Source organism: Chiloscyllium plagiosum, chromosome 9 (assembly GCF_004010195.1).
Source record: "Chiloscyllium plagiosum isolate BGI_BamShark_2017 chromosome 9, ASM401019v2, whole genome shotgun sequence".
Taxonomy (NCBI): domain Eukaryota; kingdom Metazoa; phylum Chordata; class Chondrichthyes; order Orectolobiformes; family Hemiscylliidae; genus Chiloscyllium; species Chiloscyllium plagiosum.
In genome coordinates this window covers 85068153-85084787 of record NC_057718.1, presented here as the reverse complement: position 1 = coordinate 85084787, position 16635 = coordinate 85068153, and the positions used below count along the sequence as shown (strand labels likewise).

Below are 16635 nucleotides of genomic sequence, written 5' to 3'. Positions count from 1 at the left end.
ATTATTCATGAATTTGAATCACAAATTGTACATGTCCAACTGTATCCAGTAGATGGCACTCCCTTTCCTATCCTGACCTGATCCTCTCCAGTGTTTCATGAAGCACCAGCCACTACGCACAAAGGCAACTACCATCAGTTCATAGACTTTTAGCATCTACTATAAGCACCATAATGCACTTTGAAACACCTATCCAGTTAATCACCCTATCCACTCAGACTTCCCTGCAGCTCTGCAAATTTTCCGTATGCTGATCTAATTTCTTTTGGAAAAGATTGGTAGATCCTTCCAGCAGGTACAGTGTGACAGGAACAGTGGCCCAAATCAAAACTCAATGGGTCAAAAATGCATTTGTCATCATCACACTTTCTGGTTTCTGTAACATGCTGACAAGATAATTGAAAAGAGAGCCAATATCATTCAATGCAAAGCTCACCTTCAGACCACGCAGATATTGTCTGGTAATGTGAACCATTCTTTTTCAAGAATCAACCTATCAAAGCTAGTATCTATCTAATAACTATAAAATGACCATCATTAACATTTCTTAGAGTCATACAACATGGAAACAGACCCTTTGTTCAATTACTACTATGCAACTTTTCCTATTTATTTATATGCTGCTCTTCAAACTTGCATTTTCAGATGATGACACTGAATAGCTGTCTCTCAAGTCCTAGAAACTGCGTTCTTATTACAAAGCTATGGAGGTGCTAGTGTAGGACCGGGTTCCACAAAGTCAGAAATCACACGACACCAGGTTATAGTCCAATAGGTTTATTTGAAATCTTTCGAAGCATAGTCCCTTCATCAGGTGAAGAGAGAGAGAAGCACACAGACAGAATTTATGGGCAGAGATCAAAAGATCAAATCACCTGCAATTTCAAATAAATCTGTTGGTCTACAACTTGGTGTCATGTGACTTCTAACTCATTACAAAGAAAAGAGGAATGGCAAGTTTAATCTGGGGTTCTTGATGCCTCACACAAAGTCAAGAAGGTTGTGCGTTCTTGGTGACTTTGGCCGATAAGGGAATCAAACTCCTGCAATTGGTGTCGTTCTGCATCTCAAATGAACCATTCAGACAACAGAGCTAACTGACCCTGTTCATACAGTTCAAGATTTAAGTATTTAAACATCCCCTGTTTTAAATTGCTCCATTAGTGGGTTGCAACTTCAGCTGTCTAGAATATAAGCTGCTCCCTTTCCACATCACTCTCTTTTACCTCACTTTCGCTTCATACAGGCTTAAAGACTACCTCTTCGTCCAAATTATCTGCTCAGTGCCATATTGTGTATTATAATGACTCATTTTACTAAGGCCAACTTATTTTCAGATTTTTGAAAATTGAATTTAACTGCAATGGTAGGATTTGAACTCACCATCTGAATTATTAATCTAGTAACATAACAACATTATCATACCCACAACTTTATTTAGAACAAGACACTTGGGTTGGTTCTAATTTAAATGTTTACTAATTTTCCTAATCATTCTGTTCAGAGATGTTATTACATACTTCTGGAGCAGATGTGACTTGAACCAGGTCTCCTGGGTCAGAGGTAGGGACACTACGTCTGCACCACAAGTCAGCATAAATTGACTTCATGTCCTCCAGCTAATTTCACGAGCGATACAGAGTCACAGAGGCCCAGGAACAGCCTAAGGTCTCTGCTACCCTATTTTCCATCATGTACCCAATAGACCTCCCTGAAATGGTACAAGTCTGCTTCCAGAACTACGTGAGGAAATATGTCTGACAAAGGGCACGTGTATCCTATCCAAATAAGCTCCCCACCTCAAAATTGCCTCCATCTTGCCTGGCCCTCAACAAGGTAAAGTATCCTGCCAGAGAACTTGAATGTGAAAAGAATAAAAACAAAAAGACAGTAATTAGTGTGATTAAGTCTAACATTTCTGAGTGGAACTAAAATATACTTTTTGTAAATATGGATTATTAACATCCATTAAATCTGGATGGGTTGTCCTCTAACCATTTTAGAATACACTCAATCAAGACCACGGGAAATAGCACATTTCTCTTCAGTTATAAAATATAGAGGTTCTAACTCACATTTTGTCAGGGAAATGGAGACAGAGAAGAGGATAAATTTTTAAAATAAAAACATTGCAATTAAATTATCCAGATCAGTTTTACTTACTGTTTCAACAGAAAAACTTCCCAACAGACAAGATTGGAAAGCACAGCCCTTGCCAATGTTGCAGTAACATCAGTTTGTTGGGTGGGAATTTATTGTCCAAGAACTTGATCAATAGATATAAAAGATGGAGGTCACTTTGAGAATATTATGATTAAACATGTAACAGGACCACAATTTATTCCTTAAGCCACAAAGCAGATTATAGGCATATCTGGGTGTAAACAGAGGAAACTCAGCCATTGTCTATCACCAATCTTCTGTATTTTGGATTCTTAACTGCTAAATTTAGAACAGTCAGCCTTCATTAATTTCAGTCAATGTATATTACTATGAAACAAAAGGTGCTCTAAAACTAAATAAATACAGCTTGAAGTACTCAAGATCTATTTATTTAAAAAATATACAGTGCATAAAATCACAACATTAAAGCAAAATCCTAGATTAAGCAGTTTACAAAAGGTGCAAGTTCAATCGACCTCCCTCAATCACAACATCAAAAGATGCAGATATATTTGATGTTCACATGACTATTCAACCACTTCTACTTGTTTGCATCTGGTAAAACAAAAATTACTGAAATCTTTGTAAGTTTGAAGTATGCAAAGCTCATTACACTTTTGCTAAAAACAAAATGTTACAAATCACAATACAGCCAGGGGTTGGGGAAACAGTTTGATGGAGACCATGCTTTACATAAACAGCTCCTACTTTACTTCATATAACCCTACAAATTTTATCCTTCCATTCCAGTCTTGAGATGCTTTAGTGTACTCTTAGATGCATGTTAGACACGTAAATTATTCCATATGATAGCAATTTTGATCATCTTACTACTCAAGAAAGTTGGTTTCTCCAACTTCTTTACTGGATATGTTAATGGCTCATATTTACGATCCCTAGTTTTAATCTCCCCAAAACTGGGATCACCTTTATGAAGGGGATCAAGAGAGATGGCACAGATTTCCAAAACATCTCAAATGGTCATCTCTTCTAGTACACTTCCACAGACATTCGGAACTTGTGAACTTTTGTTGGCAATTCCCACTTCTTAAGAATTAAATTTACGAATGCTGGCTGGGGCAGCATTTTTAAAATCCATCTATTGTTCCAAAAATAGTGGTGACAGGCCTTCTACTTGAACAGTAGATGCTTGTGAAGGTACTCCTACAACAATGCTGTTAGGCTGGCACTTCCAGAATTTTAATCCAGCAACATGCTAATGTATATACAGTGAAAACAATCAGCATGATTTCCAAAATTGCTGCTACTTGTAACAGCAAAGTGACAATTTTGCATGTATTACAACCACTAAATCTGCACGAAAAAATTAACATTGACGACATTAGCAAATGGGAAGAGTCTGATCTGTACTTTTTACAATGAAGACACAGGTGTCATGTAAATAGCCAGAACAGTTGCAACACACCAAAAGAAATGTTTAGTAATGGTGTTACTGAACATATCACTGAAAAGAATGTTTATCACACCTCAAAATTATTTTTGCCTCTGCCAAAGATGTAACAAATTGAATTTTACCTATTTTCATTTCAGAATAGATATGTACAGATATTTATAAGATATATTTCATAATAAAGAGGAGTGATTGGAGAGTTTTTATGTTAAATAGCATAAGCAGATACAGTATTGAGTAGTTCCACATTGTGCCATTCAAGAAACATGAAGAATCTAAGGAGCTGTTCAAGTGGTCTAGTTTCTGTCTGCATGCAACCATTTCTCCCATTCAAATACACACAAGAAAAAGATTTGAAGTGGATGAAAGAAAAATTTCTAATAGATCAAAGTTTGCAGTTTCTCATCTTTAAAACCTAAGATGCCATAATTACACAATTTTCCTTTAGAGCTTATCAGAGCATTCCAATTCCTGAACCAGTAACTGGCAATTATCAAATCTCTGCTGCTCTCAATGTCAAAATTTCTTATCAGGTATGCCAAGCTGGAATGTGCTTTGTTTAAAAAAATTACAAATAGCCACAATAAAAAAATATTAGTACACTATACTCAAATAAATTGGTCGGTTACTTAACTGTTATACTTCAACCAATGGCACAGACAATTGCCTAACTTAATTAATGTTTTTCCTAATCACAGACCAAATATCAGAGAATGATTAACAGTGAGGGAATTTAGTACACATCATGAATGAAACTCAAAATGTTTAATTAGTGATTAATCATGTGAATTTGTGCAGAACAATTAGAGATATTCCCTTTTGTAAAACAAGACTGGGGAATTTAAATTTGAACATTTAAATTTTAATTCACACATGTGGAAATCCAGCGAGTTTCAGTGCGAATGTCAAACGTCTGCAGACACACACACGTACCACTCATGTTGTATTAAAAATCCTTATTGCAAGTTAAACTATGAAATAATCTGAAGTAACTCTAATCAGTGGTACTTATTTCAGAACAAATGACGATTTATCACGCGGGTCAGTGAAACTACCACTGGTAGCATGATTTTCTACAGAGTTGCTGGCTGCTAGAATCAACAAAATCAAACATGATTAAGCAGGAGAGCATTCTTCCACAAGAATCTGCTTTCCAACTTAGACACCTTTACTTGGTGGCTTAAGACTATCAACAGAAGCTAATTACATTCATGAGACGGAAGGAATAAGGTATGTTGATGAGGTGAGGTGAAGTAAGGAAGAATGAGACTCATTTGGAGTGTAAAACTAGTATAGATCCATTGGATCTGGGCTGTAAAAAAAAAGTATGTAATTTTATTCTAGTTGAAGGGGCTCCTTGAACCAAGATGTTTGGCCCTGCTAATTGAGGCAATTTATCTTGGAGGAGAAAGTGAGGTCTGCAGATGCTGGAGATCAGAGCTGAAAATGTGTTGCTGGAAAAGCGCAGGTCAGGCAGCATCCAGGGAACAGGAGAATCGACGTTTCGGGCATAAGCCCTTCTTCAGGGCTTGACCTGACCTGCTGCACTTTTCCAGCAACACATTTTCAGCAATTTATCTTGGCCCTGTTGGAGAGGCAGGAATACCTTTTAACAGATGGATGTCATTTTCACAAACAATTTCAGAAATGGACAAATCTGAGAAGACAAAAATAGATTCTTGCCTCCTAAAACATAACTTGTAGCCTTTTCCTTTAAGATTACAAGTTTGCTGTATTTTCCCCAAATTTTCTATTTGTGGTTCAGCTCACTAGCATTGAGCAGTTTAATTTTCTTCAGAACTCTGGATGCATTCAAAATGTGGTTGAGAATTTCTTAAGTATTTTAATACATAAGCTGTACTATGTATCTATTCAAGAAAGCTGCTTTCTCTTACTGACTGCAACTAGGCAGCCATTTCTAATCTTCACTGAAACAATGCAACATGTTGATAAGAATTTTGCTTTTTAATAAAGGCTATACTATTTACATTGATGTATATATTGTTTAGTACACATTTTACAGCAACTGATTTCAACAATAGCAGTTACGTTATATCATATCCCAGAAGTCAACCAATAATTTAATACATATTCCACACAAGTATTGTTCCAGTTGTATAGTTGACCAGTGTACTAGCAGTGCATAAGCAACACTGTGCCAACAGTTCATAAGTAATAAGCAGTTCAGTTAGTTGCTATTCTTTTGGTGATCACACCAAAACCCATTATTTGTATACAAAGCTCGTGTCACAAAGGAAATTTTGCATAAACATCTGAAGTTACCTGAATTCATTAAGAAAAAAGTCTTTTAGTGGTAGAACTGATGCAAAGATAGATCAATATTTGACTCAGTTTTAAGTAGTTACCTTGGAAATTAAGAAAACCTGGGTGGAATTTTGTGCTCAAAATGATGGGAAATTAAAAGAGTTTGATCAATGTTATCACAAATGTCAGCATCAAGATCTTCTAGGTCAGGTATTGTAGTCAGCTGCATAACACAACCAAAACAGACTATCAAAGAATGTGCCTTTTCCACTTCTCACACCAGACATCATTATGCTGCCTTCAGTAAGGTTGTCAATTTTGTGTTGTCAGGCTCAGACTAAAAATTGGGAGGAGAATGTTCAGTCACTTTGCATAAGACCTCCTATTGGGTCCAACAAATAGACAACCTTTAACTGATTAATATGTACAATTACCATTCCAACTGAAGGAGGGCAGAATAGCAAGAGGAAGACACTGGCATAAAATAGGGTATAAAATAAACTATTTAATATTTCTAGACAATGTCATTGGATACAGTCACCATCATCTACTTGAAATACTTTGTTAGATACTGTAACAGACCCATCTGAGCTAAACGTATGAATCTTAAAAAATCCTTGCACCAAGTGTAGGTGAGTTATTATATGTTATGAGCAGCATTTCATCTTAAAACCTTTAGGCAGAATAAAACTGAAAAAGCATGTCCATTAGTACATGCAACACAATGGGGTTTAAAAAAATGAATAGGTTGAAACGCTCAAAAGCAAAAGTACTTCAGTTGGAATAATTATCCATGATTCAGAAACAAATTGAGTGCGCTGATTCAGAATCATATTTTGAAATTAATGATTATCCATCATTTAATTTTTCACTTTAAAATCTTAACCATATTTCACTCAAGGAAGTTCATCATTGTGGTCATGAAAAATTGTATGCTTCATTTTTTTTTAATATAACAAGAACCAAATTCTCAATAGTTCTTTCATTTCACTCTTTGGCTGTGTTGTTGACTGAGCTCCCTCATCTGTGGGGAAAAGAACCCAAGCAGCATCATTTTTGTTTTGTGTTCAGATGAATAAGGTTTGTGGAATGCAAATCAATGGAAGTCATGCACGTTTTGAGTGACATAAATTGAAGTCTTCATGCGCTCCAAAGATGCAACTAATCTCTGTGGTCCACTTCATTACTGATGCATATTTGGGTCACTTAAGAACTTCCTGCGACAAAAAGAAAGAAAGGGATTCATAATTACTCTCAAGCATTTCAGTTACCAGTGGATCTAGTAAATTGATTATGATGAAGCAGAATGATGCTGCTTCATAATAAGGGCTCCATTACCCGGGCAACATTTTTAAATTCCATTTCTTGAAAAGCTGGAACTACAGCTTTTCCACTTTTCCAACTCCTCCACTTCACATGCCTTCCTCCCAGCTCCCCACAAAATATATTTAACTATCTTTGCTCAACCTCACAAAAGCACCCTTTTCTCATCCCTAACTAACACAGGCTCAATCTTTTTCCTTCTGCCTAAATAATATGGCTCTAGTACATGGATCAAAAAAAAAACACTTACTTTTCCTCCCTTTCAACCAAAAGCAGATTTCTCATATTTTTTCCTTTCCTCATTCTCAACAGTATTGAGCTTACTTTCTCCCCTTTGACTTCAGTTGCAACACAGCCTGCCGAAGACAGTTGAAACGTTAGTCACTGGAGATGGACTCCTGAACTCATAAGAATTACTGTTGTTTGAAACAATGTTTTTCAAGCTCTGTTGGACAAACTCCAACCATTTCAAATACATTTAGGCCAGAAGCCACTAAGAGTTTCTCTTAGCCATTCATGCACCCAATTACCAGAGAAATTGGCTGTGTTGATGAAAGATGAATAAAAATGGGACAGATAGGATCATGCAGGAGTGACTTAAAAGGCATAAAAGTTTTAAAGATCACAGGAACAGGATTAGGTCATTCAGCCATCTATTCCAGCTTCACCATCCACTAGATTATAATTCTGTTCAAATGGGCTCCATTTAAAACTTGGATGGCATCAGTATCCTGACAAAAAGTTGACTCAATAAAATAAGTCAAGCAGTGTTAGGCAGCAAATTTAAGTTTATTTTTTTCCCTGGGATTACTCTTCCATCTTTGAAAGATGACAGAAATATAGCAGATAAATCCATTTCACATGGGGGTGGCTTCACATAGGACATCTGTGCTGATGGTTAAAGAGGCCAATCCTTTAAAGACAGGTTCCACCACAGGTGCTGTACATGAAATTACCAAGTGTCATTGTGGGTTGTAGTCCATTGTCAAGTTGCTGCAATGACCAGTGGACACAATGGTAATAATCGCAACAAAGTCCACATACAAAACAGTGAGTAAAAAGTACAATTTATGGCTCTGAATATAGCATTTGTATAAACTAGTGGCACAATTAGAGGTGAATGCATTCAATATAATCACCACAACAGAGACAGTTAAACAATGACCAAGACAGAGCAAGAAGTAATCCCAGTGTACTCAACATTTAAAAAGATGGGAAATGGGAAAGGAGGCAGAGAAGCTTTGATAAATAACAAAAGGACAGTAGTAAGAAAGGGTCTTAGCTCAAAGATCAGGAGGCAGTGTGGATGGAGGGTTAATTATCTTTAACTGTGTAAGATTACTAAAGTATCAGAATACAAATGAATTGACTTGAGGGAGACATTTAGGAAATGAAACAAGATGATGAAAGTAAAAGTCAATTATATATGTATCCGGGGAGAGGTTGATTGGGTAAATTGATTCAAATGTATGATGGTAAATAGACAGTGGAAAATATTTACAGAACCAATTCAACAAGAAGTTATTTGATTTAAAAAACTCGTTCTATTTGTAGCTTACTGACAGGATTAGATTAAATGAAGAGGTTTATAACATTATGAAGTCTGAAAAGTAGGAGCGGTTTAGAAACTACCAGCAGCCAATGTTGATCAAAACAACAAAATAATAGAATGTAGGTAATAACCAGGAATATAAAAACCAAATTGTAGATTTTTCATAAGCTTATATTAGCTAAGAGTACAACAGGATTTTGACCAGCAGGGCAAATGATCCAAGGAGTGGCAGATGGAGTTTAGTTTATGTAAAAGTGAGGTGTTGCATTTTGATAAGACAAACCAGGGCAGGACTTACACAGTTAGTGGTTGGGCCCTGGAGTGTGTTGAACAGAGAGATCTAGGGGTTCAGGTGCATAGTTCCTTGAAAGTGACATTACAAGTAGACAGTGTGTTGAAAGCAGCATTGTTCAGAGCATTGAGTACAGACTTGGGATGTCATGTTGCAGCTGCACAGAACATTGGTAAGACCATTTTTGGAGTACTGCATATAGCTCTATAGGAAGGATATTATTAAATTTGAAAGGGTGCAGAGAAGATTTACAAGGATGTTATGAGACCACAGGATTTCAGTTATAAAGGAGAGGCTGGATAGGCTGGGACATTTCTCCTAGAGTGTTGGAGGTTGAGGGGTTTATAAAATCATGAGAGGCATAGATAAGGTGAATAGCCAAGGTCTTTTCCCTAGGGTAGGGGAGTCTAGAACTAAATAGCACAGGTTTAAGGTGTGAGGGGAAAGATTTAAAAGGGACCAGAGGGGCAACTTTTTCCACAGAGGATGGTGTGTATATGGAATAAAGTGCTAGAGGAAGTGGTAGAGGTGGGTGCAATTATAACATTTACAAGACATTTTGACAGGTACATTAACAGGAAAGGTTTAGAGGGATATGGGCTAAACACAGGCAAACGGAACTAGTTTTGTTGGGAAACCTTATAGCATGGACAAGTGGGACCAAAGGGTCTTTTTCCATGCTGTATGACTATGAATAAAGGAGTGTCTGAAGTGTAAATGTTGGTCTGTGGAGAATGACAAAATAACAATCATTAGCAATACTTTGCAACTGTCTTCACAATAAAAGACATAACCACACACCAGAAAGAAAAACCAATGAACTTATAAGAGTGAAGAACTTCAACTAATTAGTATCAGCGAAGATAGTGGAGAAGTTGACCAACGCGAGGTCAGCAAATCCTAAAGACCTGATCACCTCAGAGACTGAAACAAGAACTGGACAACATTCAAGCTTGTGCTGATGCATGGTTAAGCAATATGCATACTATGCAAGTGCCAGGTAATGACTACCTCCAACAAGAGAACCTAACCATTTCCTCTTGGTCTTCAATGGCATCATTGTTTTAATCTCCCACTACAACATCCATTGACCAGAAACTGAATTTGATAGCCATGTAAATATTATGGCTACAAGAGCATAACAGATTGGGAGGCCAGGACCACTTTCCTTTGACGTGGCCCAAAACTGCTCTCATAGTATTCCAAATGCAGTCTTACCAGAGCCTTGTACAGCCTGAGCAGTACATCTTGTATTCTAGTCCTCCTAAAATGAATGCCAACATTGCATTTGCCTTCTTAGCTGCCAACTGAACCTGCAGTGTAACTTTAAGAGAGGAACTTTAAGAGAATCCTGAACTAGGATTCCCAAATCAAGGACTGTGAAACTTTGCAGAGGGACCAAGACAGTTTAAGTGAATGGGCAAAGGTCTGGCAGACAGAGTCTAATCTTAATAAATGTGAAGTCATCCATTTTGCTAGGAACAACCATAAAACGGACCATTACATGAATGGTAAGAAATTGCAGCATGTTGCTGTGCAGAGGGACCTGGGTGCCCTTGTGCATGAATCACAGAAGGTTGGTCTGCAGGTGCAACAGGCGGCAAATGGAATTCTGTCCTTCATTGCTAAAGGGATTGAGTTTAAAAGCAGGAAGGTTATGTTGCAGCTGTATAAGGTGCAGGTGAGGCCACACCTGGAGTAGTGTGTGCAGTTTTGGTCTGCTTGCTTGAGAAAAGATATACTGGCACAGGGTGCAGAGGAGGTTCACTAGGTTAATTCTGGAGTTAAGGGGGTTGGCTTATGAGGCAACACTGAGTAGACTGGGAATATATTCATCGGAATTCAGAAGAATGAGGGGGTATCTTATAGAAACAAAATTATGAAGAGAATAGATAAGATAGAATTTCAGAGGATGTTTTCACTAGTGAGTGAAACTAAAACATGAGGATACAGTCTCAAATTTAGGGGAAGCAGATTTAGAACTGAATTGAGAATGAACTTCTTCACCCAAAGGGTTGAGAATCTATTGAATTCTATGCCCAGTGAAGTAGTTGAGCCTTTCTCATTGGTTGTTTTTTCAAGCTAAGATAGATAATCTTTTGAACAGCAAAACGGCATAAGGATTATGGTGAGAGGGTGAGTTAGTGGAGTTGAGGCCACAAAACGATCAGCCTTGATCTTATTGAATGGTGGAGCAGACTCTAAGGGACAGATGGCCTACGCCTGCTCCTATTTATGTTATGTTTTAAGTCCCTTTATGCTTCAGATTTCTGAAAAAATAGTCAACACCTCTATTCTTCCTACCAAAGTGCACAATCTCACACTTTCCCACATCACATTCTATCTGCCACTTCTTTGCCCACTCTACTAGCCTGTCCAAGTCCTTCTGCAGCCTGTCCACTTCCTTAACACTACCTGTCCTTCCACCTATCTTTGTGTCATCTGTAAAATTAGCCACAATACCTTCAGTTTCTTCACCTACATTGTTAAAGTATATTGTGAATAGTTGTAGTCCCAACACTGACCCCTGCAGAATTCCACTAGTCACCAGCTGCCATCCGGAGAAGACCCCTTTACCCCATCTCTGCCTTCCCTCAGTTAGCCAATCCTCCATTCATGCCAGTACCTTCCTCCATGGGCTCTTATTTATTAGCCTTTTCTGCAACATCTTGCCACAAGCCTTCTGAAAATCCAAACAGATCACATCCATTGGCTCTCCTTTGTCTAACCTACTCATGAACTCCTCAAAGAATTCTAACAGATTTGTCAAGCATAACCTCTCCTTGTCAAAGTTATGCTAATTCAGCTCTATTTTACTATGTATTTCCAGGTATTCTGCAGTCTCATCCTTAATAATGTATCCTAAAATCTTACCAACGACCAAGGTCAGGCTAACCAGCCTACAATTTCCCATTTTCTGCCCCTCTCCCTTCTTAACCAGGGGTGTTACATGAGCTATTTTCCAGACTCTGGAACCCTCCCTCTCCTTCAGAATTCTGGGGTGTAGTCCATCTGGTCCTGGTGATTCATCCACCTTCAAACCTTTCAACTTCTCCAGCATGTCCCCCATAGTGATGGGCACCACGCTCAACTCTGCCCCTTGACTCGAAGTTCTGGTACCTGATGTCGCCCAGTGTGAAAACTGATGCAAAGTACCTATTCAGTTCGCCTGCCATTTCTTTGTAGAGACTACTTCTCTTGCCCCATTTTCCCGTGGTCAAATGTCCACTCTTGCCTCTCTCCATCTTTTAGATATCTAAGACATACTCTTGTAATCTTCTTTTCTATTACTAGTTAACTTCCTCTCATATTTCATCTTCTCCCTGCCTCTTGCTGTTTTAATTATCCTTTGCTGTTTTTTTTTCCCACGAGTCTTCACCACAGTATAGGCTGTTCCTTTGCTTTTAAACTGCTGAGATCTCTTGTCAGCCATGGCTGCCTCATCTTCCCTTTACTATGTTTCTTCTTCCTTTGAATGCATTTCTGCTCTGTCTCCTAAATTAGGAACAGCAACTCCTGTCATGGTTGCTCCACCATCTTCCCTGCTGGGCTTCCCTTCCAATCAACCCTGACCAGCTCCTCCCTCACACCTTCTTACTTTTTACTTGAATTATGTTTACTCAAATGTATTTCTGTTATCTCATTCAAACCTCTCTCTCTCAAACTGCAGGATGAATTCTATCATATAATGGTCACCGCCCCGAGTGAGTCCTTCACCCTGATACTTCTTTAATCAAATCTGCCTCATTACACATCATCAAATTCAGAAATACCTGTTCCCTCGCAGGCTCTACCAAAAGCTACTCCAAAAATAAACCTTGTAGCCATTCCATTAATTCCTTTTCTTGAGATCTGACATCAACCTGATTTTTCAAGCCCATGTGCAGACTGAAGTCCCCCATGATTATTGCAATAGTGCCTTTCTTACATGCCTTTTCTACCTCCTGATTATTTTCTTCCCCACATTCTGTCAACTGCTAGGTTGTCTGCACAGGACTCTCAAGGTCTTTCTTCCTTTACAATTCCTCTACTTAACCCACACAGTCTACACCGACACCAATTCTACATCATTTTTTGCTACTGATTTTTTTAAAAAAACTGAACAGGGCGATCCTTTCCCTATGCCAATTTGCCTGTCCTTTTAATAGGACCTAAATAGAACACAGAACATAGGAAAGTACAGCACAGAACACGTCCTCCAGCCGACAATGTTGTGCCGAGCATTATTCCTATTCTAAAATAAAATAACCTAACTTATGCACCCCTCAACTCACTGCTGTCCATGTGCCTGTCCAGCAGTCGCTTAAATGTCCCTAATGACTCTGCTTCCACTACCATCACTGCAACACATCATGCATTCACAACTCTGTGCATGAAGAACCTAGCTCTGATGTCTCCTCTATACCTTCCTCCTAATATCTTAAACTATGATCCCTTGTGCCAGTCAATCCTGCCCTGGGGAAAAGTCTCTGGCTATTGAATCGATCCATGTCTCTCATTACCTTGTATACCTCGATCAGGTCACCTCTCTTCTTCCTCCTCTCCAGAGAGAAAAGTCTGAGCTTAGTCAACCTCCTTTGATATTTAGTTTCCAGTCCTGAACCCATTGTCACATCTGCGAAACCTACAATTGTGAACCTGTTAATTTCAATCTGCTGTACAAGCTCATTTACTTTGTTTTGTGTGCTGCATGCATTTAAGTCAAACACCTTCAGTCATGTGTTAACTGTCACCCCTCCTTCTCATAGTTGTACCCTTGCCCACTGTGCCCAAGGTTAGGTTTCTGACCCTTTCCATTCTCTGTCCTTTTACTGGTTTTAGAAATTTTTAAAACTTCTGCTGAGCCCTCCACACTTAACTTTTTCTGTAATTTTCCATGCAACCGACCCACCACCAGACAGAAGCAATATGGTTTTAAGAAAGGATAACTACGTTTGACAAATTTATTAGAGTTTGGGAGGATGTAACTAGTAAAATAGAAAGTGGATTTTGAATTGGCATTTGATATGGTATCATGTATAAAATACAGGGTAAGGACTCTTGTAGTTGGGGCAATATATTAGCATAGTTTGAGGATTGGTTAACACGCAGAAATGAGGAGGACTGTGGTATTTTGAAGTTGAGTGGCTGTGAGACAATGGATTGCCATAAGGACAGTGCTCAGGCCTCAACTATTTACCATCTATATGAATGAATTAGAAAAAACGCCCAAGAACAATGTATTTAAGTTTGTTGATGGTGGAAAGCTAGAAGAGAATGCCAGCTGTGAGTATGACACAAATCGACAAGATATAAATAGTTTAAGTGACTGGGCAACAAGGTGGTAGATGCAGTATAATGTGGGCAAGTGTGATATTATTCACTGTAGTCATAACTGTAGAAAAGCAAAATATTTATTTTTAAAAGGACAAAACTAGACAATGTTGATGTTCAGAGAGACATGAACATGAAAGGTTAATACTCAAGTATCCATGATGTGGAAATGCAGGTGTTGGACTGCGGTGACAAAGTCCAGAGCCACAAGACACTAGGTCATAGTCCAACAGGCTTACTTAAAATCACACTTTTTCAGAGAGCAGCTTCTTTGTCAGGTGAGGTATTTAGGTGAATATTCAAGTACAGCAAGCTATTAGAAAGTTAAAAGGCATGTTGTAGTTATTGCTAGGGGACTGGACTACAATGAAAAGGAAACCTTAACATGCGTTGCCTGTCTATGTGCGTGCGCCTGTGTGTGTATTTATTTCATTGGTTTCTGATCAGATGATTGTCCATGATGAGATGAGTTGTAGTTCAGAAGAATAAGATCCACTCCACTGAAACATACAAGATCCTGAAGGGTCTTGACAGAGTGGACACTGAGTGGCTGCTTCTCTTGGCTGAAAATTTATAACATGGAGGCATTATTTCAGAACAATGGAGTTGATTGCTTCATTTAAGATGTGAAGGACTGAGTGTCTTTGGAATTGTTTGTGCCAGGGGCCGAGATAGATAGACATTTAATCTCTCAAGAAAAGAAAAGGAACTCGGGTGCCAAAGTGGAATTAAGGCAGGATGTCTGCCATGATCATAATGAGTGATCAAGTGTGCTCAAAAAGCCACATGACCTGCTCCTGTACCTATTTCTATGCTCTTATGGCTGATGTGGCCTGAATTCCATTTACTCATTTTAGCTGCATACCCTAGGGTACCTTTGCCCAACAAAGCAGCAGATGCAGCAACTGCACTGGGATAGACAGAAGTGAAATAGTGAGAACAATATATTCATAAAAAAAAAGTCCATTTACCTGAGTATATGAGGAAGCTGTGGGCTCTTGTATATATACTTGTGCCTGTAGCCGAGATCTTTGTGGAAGGAAACAAACTGCACTTTCCTATTGCCCTTTGAAGATGCAATGTCAAAAAGCTGTGGATAAACAAAATATTTTAATTGAGAAATAAGAAAGATCATTGCTTCCAAAAGTTTCCATTCCATGAAGACAGTTTCTTTCTCAGACCAAGGGGCACCCAAGTAACAGTGAGGATGACAAATGAAGATTGTACTAGATTGGAAGCAAGTGCAGATAATGCATTGTTATCAAAACTCATCCAGTATCTTACTGCAGCTTATAAACCCCATAGAAATGTCCATCAATATAGTCTTTTATAACCATACCAATACCAAACTGAGAATATAACATCTATTTTTCAACTACGTGCTATACATGAACATTTAATTTCAGAGTGCAAGGCAACATTTTCTGATCCACAGACTAAGGTGAGGTTTATTGAATATGCAATCTCTTTTGGGAATTTTACATTCATTATTCATTCTAATCTTGTTTTATGGTATTATCTCCCTTGTCCCTGCATTGGCTCTCCCAGCCAAAGAAACATTGGACAAATACTTGCAGTATTTAATGGAGTGAATTACTATTGCAAAAATGTAAAGTTTCATCTAATATAAACATTCTAAATGCTTGAAAATTTTATTTTCAGCCAGAATCCCTGATGTTATAGAGGCATAGAGTCATAGAGATGTACAGCATGGAAACAGACCCTTTGGTCCAACCCGTCCAGTTATCCCAACCCAATCTAGTCCCACCTGTCAGCACCCGGCCCATATCCCTCCAAACCCTTCATATTCAAATACCCATCCAAATGCCTCTTAAATGTTGCCATTGTACCAGCTTCCACCACATACTCTGGAAGCTCATTCCATATTCGTACCACCCTCTGCGTGAAAAAGCTGCCCCTTGGGTCTCTCTCATATCTTTCCCCTTTCACCTTAAACTTATGCCTTCTAGCTCTGGACTCCCCGACTCCAGGGAAAAGACTTTGTCTATTTATCATATCCATGTCTCTCATAATTTTGTAAACCTCTATAAGGTCACCCCTCAGCCTCCGACGCTCCAGGGAAAACAGCTGCAGCCTGTTCAGCCTCTCCCTGTAGCTCAGATCCTCCAACCCTGGCAACATCCTTGGAAATCTTTTCTGAACCCTTTCAAGTTTCACAACATCTTTCCGATAGAAACGAGACCAGAATTGCATGCAATATTCCAACAGTGGCCTAACCAATGTCCTGTACAGCCGCAACATGACCTCCCAACTCCTGTACTCAATACTCTGACCAATAAAGGAAAGCATACCAAA

At 38.5% G+C, this 16635-nt stretch overlaps 1 protein-coding gene across 2 annotated transcripts in view; it reads right to left on the bottom strand.

The window, feature by feature from the left end:
* Positions 1–6324: 6324 nt before the first annotated feature.
* abhd12 (abhydrolase domain containing 12, lysophospholipase) overlaps positions 6325–16635 on the bottom strand; it is a 150860-nt gene continuing 140549 nt past the window's right edge. For both annotated transcript variants that reach the window (XM_043696423.1, XM_043696424.1), the window contains exons 13-14: positions 15291–15409; positions 6325–7056 (exon numbers count right to left, since the gene is read on the bottom strand). In XM_043696423.1, the coding sequence (XP_043552358.1) occupies positions 7023–7056; positions 15291–15409 (153 nt within the window). In that variant the 3' untranslated portion in view covers positions 6325–7022. The remainder of the gene's footprint in view (positions 7057–15290; positions 15410–16635) is intronic.